This window comes from Physeter macrocephalus, chromosome 19, assembly GCF_002837175.3.
Source record: "Physeter macrocephalus isolate SW-GA chromosome 19, ASM283717v5, whole genome shotgun sequence".
Classification (NCBI taxonomy): Eukaryota; Metazoa; Chordata; class Mammalia; order Artiodactyla; family Physeteridae; genus Physeter; species Physeter macrocephalus.
In genome coordinates, this window is record NC_041232.1 from 11,099,301 (window position 1) to 11,106,412 (window position 7,112).

Genomic DNA, 7,112 nt, shown 5'->3' on the forward strand with positions numbered 1-7,112 from the left:
ATGGACATATATACACTACCAAATGTAAAACAGATAGCTAGTAGGAAGCAGCTGCATAGCACAGGCAGATCAGTTCGGTGCTTTGTGACCACCTAGAGGGGCGGGAACACAACATTGTAAAACAATTATATTCCAATAAAGATGTTTAAAAAAAAAAGAATGTATTTAGTGAAGATGATGCTAAATGTGAGTTTTTTACATTCATGAAGCAGATGCTAAACGTGAAAACAGTTTATACTAACAGTAATGATAAGGTATTTACAATTAAACACAGAGCTGCTTTAAATTATTACAGATTCATGCTAATTCATGTCCACAGCCAACAGTATGTATTAGCTTGGAATAAAAAAAAATGAAAAATGACTGGAAGGACATTTAAAACGGTGAACTATGTAAAGCAAGGTGCTTTGTATGGCACACTGTAAGTGCTCAATAACAAGTATTGCCTGAATTCCACAGGCAGCATGCACTAATCACAAGCTGAATGTATCAAGCCATGAAAAGACATGGAGGAGTCCTAAAGGCATATTACTAAGTGAAAGAAGCCAATATGAAAAGGCTACATTCTGTATAAATCCAATTACATGACATTCTGGAAAAGGCAAAACTATGAAGACAATAAAAAGATCAGTGGTGGCCAGGGCTTGCGGGGTGGAGAGGGATCAACAGGTAGAGCACAGAGGATTTTTAAGGCAATAAATGCACTGTATATGATGCCATAATAATGCACACATGTCATTATGCATTTGTCCAAACCCACAGAATGTACAAGACCAAGAGTGAACCCTAAGGTGAACTATGGACTCTGGGTGATTATGATGTGTCAGGGTGGGTTCATCAGTTGTAACAAATGGACCACTCTGGTGGGGATGTAGATAATAAGGGAGGCTGTGCATGTGTGGGGGCAGGAGGCAGACGAGAAATCTGCACCTTCCTTTACTTTTGCTACGAACCTAAAACTGTTCTAAAAAATAAGGTCTTAAAAATAAATATAGCTGAATGGAGCTGTACAAGGTAAACATGAAAAGCGAAGGGCAGCCTACCTGCCTGGTCCTCTTTCAGGGTGTTGGAGATGGTGGAGCCGGTAAGGGCAGCCAGCGTTGCGGATGGCGAGGCTCGGTAGCGTGAAAGTCTGCTCAGAAGCATCTCATTAATGCTTTTTGCAGACTCGCCCTCTTTTCTCATTAGAATTGTGCGTTCCTGAAGCGGGTTGGCTACAAATACACCATTTTCAACCTAATATTTAAAGAAAAAGAGGTCCTTAAATGATAACTGTTTCCATTCATTTAGCAAATTTCTACTTGAGAAGTGTATTATTGTCATCTGGTTACTCAAAAACATTTCCCAAAATTGTACCTGAGTAGGTGTATACCTCAAAACCTAACTGCTCTACAGAAACTGAGAACAAAAGGAAGGCTATGAGAAGTTTGAGAGCTTTCTTTCATTTTTCATAATAGCCCAGATTTTTAAAGTAATGAGCTAAGTTTAATAGGTTCTATGAAAGGCTGTTGATTAAAATTCCTTATATTGAATTCCACAGGCAGCTCTCACTAATTACAAACTTCTGACAGGTACAAGTAAGATGAGAGGAAAACAAATCAATCAGATCTTGATTTACCATTAAGTACAACTATGAGGATAATGCCTTCTTGAAATATAATTAGTGGCTAAAATCCAAACTCTGTACTAACAGCAGTCAACACTAGCCCCAGCTGCTCGGGTATTGGCAGAGCAATCGTGGAGAAAGGCAGACTTTGTCTGCTAAAAATATATGCCAGCTTCAACTGGATCCTTGCTGGTACTTGGCAGTTCTTCCTTCATCACTTGATTACTCCCCAGCAAAATCTCTGGAGTGGTGATTCCAAAATTCCTTCACCAAATTTTGAGCTTGGCTTTAAGCAGACCACCTGGCTTTCTTGATTGCTAAAAAGATCCAGACCACTTACTATAAGCTGATCCCACTCATCTCTCTTCCCACTCAAGAATCTTTGTATCCAGCCTCATTTATTCCTTTCCTCTTAATCCAGAGGAAGAAGCACTTCACCTCATGTTATTTAAGGAAGAAGCACTCTGCCTGCTCTCTAACTGCTCCCTCAGTTATCTCCCATCTGACCCTTCACACTCAAGGTCTCCCTCTCTGATCTCCTGGTGTCAAATATTCACAGGCCTCTGAGATCTTAAACAAAACCTTGGTAGCCCATTGCAATACCATCCCTCTTCTCCACTCCCACTCACTGTCAAATGTCTCAAATATATCTCATGCAGCCTCTGTACCCACTGCCCCCTCCAGACCCAGGCTCCTGGATCTGGCTGCAGTCTCAGAAACAGATGCCGCTAGTGAAGGTGGGCAGGACTAGAGATAAGAGAGAAGAGGAGTATAAAGCAGCAAGGCTTCCAGAAGCAAATAAAAAAGCAAAAAAGAAGTGCAACGTGAAAGGGTGGTAGCAGAGAAGAGGCAAGAGAAAGAGAGCAAATTGAGGAGCACAGCCAGGCAAGGTTCCCAGAGGGGCTGGACCTGGTAGGGGGAGGCTTTTACAAGACATTCACAAATGGTAAGGGAATGAGTTTCTTAGAGAGTTCGAAATGCTGTTTCTACTTCCTCCCCTCTGCTTTTTAACACTTTGCAGCTACTCAACCCAGCTCGCTCTAACAAGTGGACATTCTTGATGGGCCGAGAGTAACCTAAAACTAAAATCAACCTTTTTCTTGACCTTCGTGTAGGTTGTGCCACAGTTGCCAGAACTCTTAAGGTTGTCCTTCCTCAGTCTTGGTGGTAGAACACAATCCCAGTTTGTTTCTTTTTAATGTGAACACTTACCTATGTGTAAGGGACTCTTCTAATGAGCAAAGCCAAGATAGTTCCTGCCCTCCTTGTTCTCCTCTTATTTGCTGGTTCCCATCTCCACTTACCTAAATGGGAGTTTGCTTAGAGTTAGACCCAGCCTCCGGTGTCTAAGACCTCTGCCTGGAACACTCTGTCCCTAGATCCTCCTATGTGTGGCTGGTTCCTTCCCATCATTTGGGTCTCAGGTAAAATGTCACCGCCTCAAAGAGGCCTTCTATGATTACCAATCTAAAGAGGAAATCTCCTCCACCCACCCCCCACAAGCCAGAGCACATCAACCAGTTTTATCTGCACAGCATTTACCATTCTCTGAAATTATTTTACTCATTAATTCATTTATTGTTTGACCTTCTACCTTCCCCACCCCAACTGAATATTGGCTCCCCAAGAGCTGGGATCCTGCCTGCCTTGTTCACCAAACATTTCTAGCACTCAGAGGCACGCAGTAAATACTTGAAGCTTTGCTGAGTAAACAAATCGGTGCCCTGGCCCAAATCCAATCCCACCTCTCCGAGGTGGCTGCCACATTTCTATATACAGACCCAGCCATGATACTGAGATCTAGTGCCGCTTCTCCAACTGCCTCCCACTCCCCAGCATTTCGACTAGAGCAGCCTGCTGTCGCCTAAAATTTAACACGTCCACATCTTACCACGTCATTTTACCCCCCTCCCCAGCTAGATTACCCTTTACCAAGTATAGCTCTAGTTATGTTGCACAACTCTAAATATGACCCTTCAAAGGCATCCAGATAAAAATCAATCACTTGGCATTCAAAAGCATTACCCAGACTAGCCCTATGAGAAAAACAACAGATAACTTAAGAAAAAAAATTATATCATTGTGTTCAAGTACTTTGAAAATACTGAAAAGAAAACCTGATAAAGCGCCTGTGAGAAGCAAGGAGGACTGGGCTTTGGTGTCCAAGTGGTAAATCTGGGAACCTCTGTATTTAGCTAAGAAGCTCTTTGGGATGAAAAAGCTACTACTGATTTAGAAAGGAGGGAAAGAGCCTGGGAGGAGTAAGAAGCAGCACAGAGTTAGTAACAATGAGAAGCTTCCCTCCGGCTCCCTTCCTGGCCCAAGCCACCACCTCAAGCCTGATGACCATCCAGCCTCTCAATTGGTCTCCTCGTTTCCACTTTGACCCCATATGCTTTACTCTCCACACACCAGCCAATGATTTATTTACAAATGTAAATAAAACCGTCTCCTTCCCTGTTTGAAACCCTGCAGCAGCTTCCCAACACACTTATAATAAAATCCAACCTACTGGTAAGGTCCACGGGGTCCAACATCCACTGACCTCCCGGCTGGCCTGCCTCTGCTCCCCCTTTCTCATCACACTTTCAGCCGCACTGCCTTCTGTCGCCCCTCCAAAATGCCTGTATGCTAGGCCTGTACTTGCTGATCCCTCTTCCTGGACTGGACTAGCTCTGGTTTGCCCGAGACTGTCCTGGTTTTAGCACTGAAAAGCCCCATGTCCCAAGAAATCTCTCAGGCCCAGGCCAACGGGGATGGTTGGTTGCCCTCTCTGGCAAGATGGATGGCTGCTTCTCATCATTCTCGTCTCAGTTCAAATGTCCTTCCTCAGAATGGCCCTATCTGCCAGGCAAACTGGAGCGGCTCCCCACCTCCAGGCCCCTCACTCTCTATCACATTATCCTGTTTTATTTTCTCCCCAGCATTTATCACTTGCTGAAATTATTTTGTTCTTGTTGTTTCCTTTCTTACTCATTCCCCACACTCTAACGTAAGCACCCTGAAAACAAAGGCTTATTACCCTGCTACCCAGACAAGGCACTGGATTAACACAGGATGAACGAAGGGCATCTCAGTCAGCCAGATCATAATTTAAAGGAAATAATAAACCCAACAGGTGAAGGGGGAGAGGGACCTCATGTGTCCGTTACTATATTGACTATATGTTTAGGAAGAGACATAAACAAGACAAAATAGGAGTCAAATTGTCACTGAATCTATCTAAAGAACAGCAGTTTATACAAAGCACATGGGGGCATGAAGAACTCTCAGAGCAAAATTGAAGTGAAGATGTAAAACATGTGCCCTGAAAAGGTAAAAGAGAGTCATAGAAGATTCTCAAGCAGGGATGTGTCCAGTGTACAGGTAACGAAATCAGGCAGGAAGATTCCATGCCTCAGTTATTCTATAATCTTAAAGGCCAGAATTCTAAGTGTCTTAGAGTTTCAAAAGGCCTGTGACTACAAGTGGTAGACTATCACATTGGTGGCCCTGGTGAATGATGTGTCCTAATATTCATGCCCTCTTTAGTCCCCTCCTACACAGAGTCTGCGCTTGGCCATTAGAAACCATGATGCAAGCAGAAGCTTGATAAGCACTTGTCATCTTGAAAAGCTCCCATCTGAAAGCCAGCCTCTATGCTGTCAAGAGGCTCAACCTAGATTACTGACATCAAGTGGAGAGAGACTCTGGAAGAAGCCAACTTGAATGTCACAGGCCCAGTCAAGCTCCAAGTTGAGTGAAGCTGTGGGTGTGACCTCAGCTTCACCATGTGGCGAAGAATCACCCAGCTGAGTCCAGTTAACCTTTAATTCATTGTTGCTTGAAGTCACTTAGTTTTGGGGGCGGTTTGTTGAGCAGCAGCAGATACCCCAAGTCAGAGAAATTCTATGACCCAAATGTTAGAGGTTGCTTTATACTAATAATAGTTTCAGTATTAATTACAGCTTAAGACCATAAACTATTTCTATAGTTTACCTTATATAACGATTAGTTATCTAATTTCATTCTGAGTTAATAAGAAATCATTTTGAGAGACAAGTATAGCTTGTTGGATCCTACTCTGACCTATTCAGTTTAGGTAATCCTTCAATCCTTTAGTTCTCCCTCAATCCGAGGTAGTGTGTAGATCAAATTCAGCTGATTCTCATGAAAAATGACACAATGGAAGAACACTGGTGGTGTTCAAGCTTCCAAAAATATGTTTTTAACATTTTTTCTGATTATAAAATATATGGTCCCTTCTATAGCTGTTTCGTCTAAGAATCTTTAAATCTTGCTTCAGTCTATTCTTGACCCAAAAGCTACAATGAACTTTAAAACCACATCCTGCTCAAAACTCTCCAAGAGCTTCCCATGTCACTTGAGATAAAATCCAAATACCATGCAAGGCCCTGGTATTTGCAAGAAGTGGCCCTGGCTACCTCTCCAACTTCACCACTCATCACTCAACCCTCTCATCACTCCACTGGAGCAAGGTGCAGAAGAATGTGAATAACAAATCACCATTCATGTAAAAACAGAAAAACAAAAACATACGTGTATATTTGTTCCTATGTGCTCGCATTATCTCTGGAAGGAGACAGAAGAAAATGTTAACATTACTTGCCTCTGGGGAGGGAAACTGGACTTAAGGCAGGGTAGGTGAGAGACTTTTGTACCATTTGAGTTTTGTAACTATATTATCTTTCTTTTTTTTTAAAGTGGCACATTGGCTCACGACACAATTTCTTTAGTAAATTTTATTCCCAACAAATTCAACTTCTTTTTGTTTGCTTCTTTGTTGTTTTGCTTTTTGCTTTTTTTTAAACATCTTTAGTGCAGTATAATTGCTTTACAATGGTGTGTTACTTTCTGCTTTATAACAAAGTGAATCAGTTATACATATACATATGTCCCCATATCTCATCCCTCTTGCGTCTCCCTCCCTCCCAATCCCACCCCTCTAGGTGGTCACAAAGCACCGAGCTGATCTCCCTGTGCTATGCAGCTGCTTCCCACTAGCTATCTATTTTACGTTTGGTAGTGTATATATGTCCATTCCACTATCTCACTTTGTCCCAGCTTACCCTTTCCCATCCCTGTATCCTCAAGTCCATTCTCTAGTAGGTCTGTGTCTTTACGCCTGTCTTGCCCCTAGGTTCTTCACGACCATTTTTTTTTCTTAGATTCCATATATATGTGTTAGCATACGGTATTTGTTTTTCTCTTTCTGACTTACTTCACTCTGTATGATGGACTCTAGGTCCATCCACCTCTCTACAAATAACCAATTTCGTTTCTTTTTATGGCTGAGTAATATTCCATTGTATATATGTGCCACATCTTCTTTATCCATTCATCTGTTGATGGACACTTAGGTTGCTTCCATGTCCTGGCTAGGTTGCCTACATGACTATTTTTGAATTATGGTTTTCTCAGAGTATATGCCCAGTAGTGGGATTGCTGGGTCGTATGGTAGTTCTATTTGTAGTTTTTTAAGGAACCTCCATACTGTTCTCCATAG

At 42.3% G+C, this 7,112-nt stretch overlaps 1 protein-coding gene across 1 annotated transcript in view; it reads right to left on the reverse strand.

Annotated features, from left to right (window-relative positions):
• The window catches only part of HECTD4 (HECT domain E3 ubiquitin protein ligase 4), a 197,188-nt gene that overhangs the window by 115,983 nt on the left and 74,093 nt on the right, over nt 1-7,112 (reverse strand). The window contains exon 8 of the mRNA XM_055080495.1: nt 1,044-1,236. Coding sequence (XP_054936470.1) covers nt 1,044-1,236 — 193 coding nt within the window. The remainder of the gene's footprint in view (nt 1-1,043; nt 1,237-7,112) is intronic.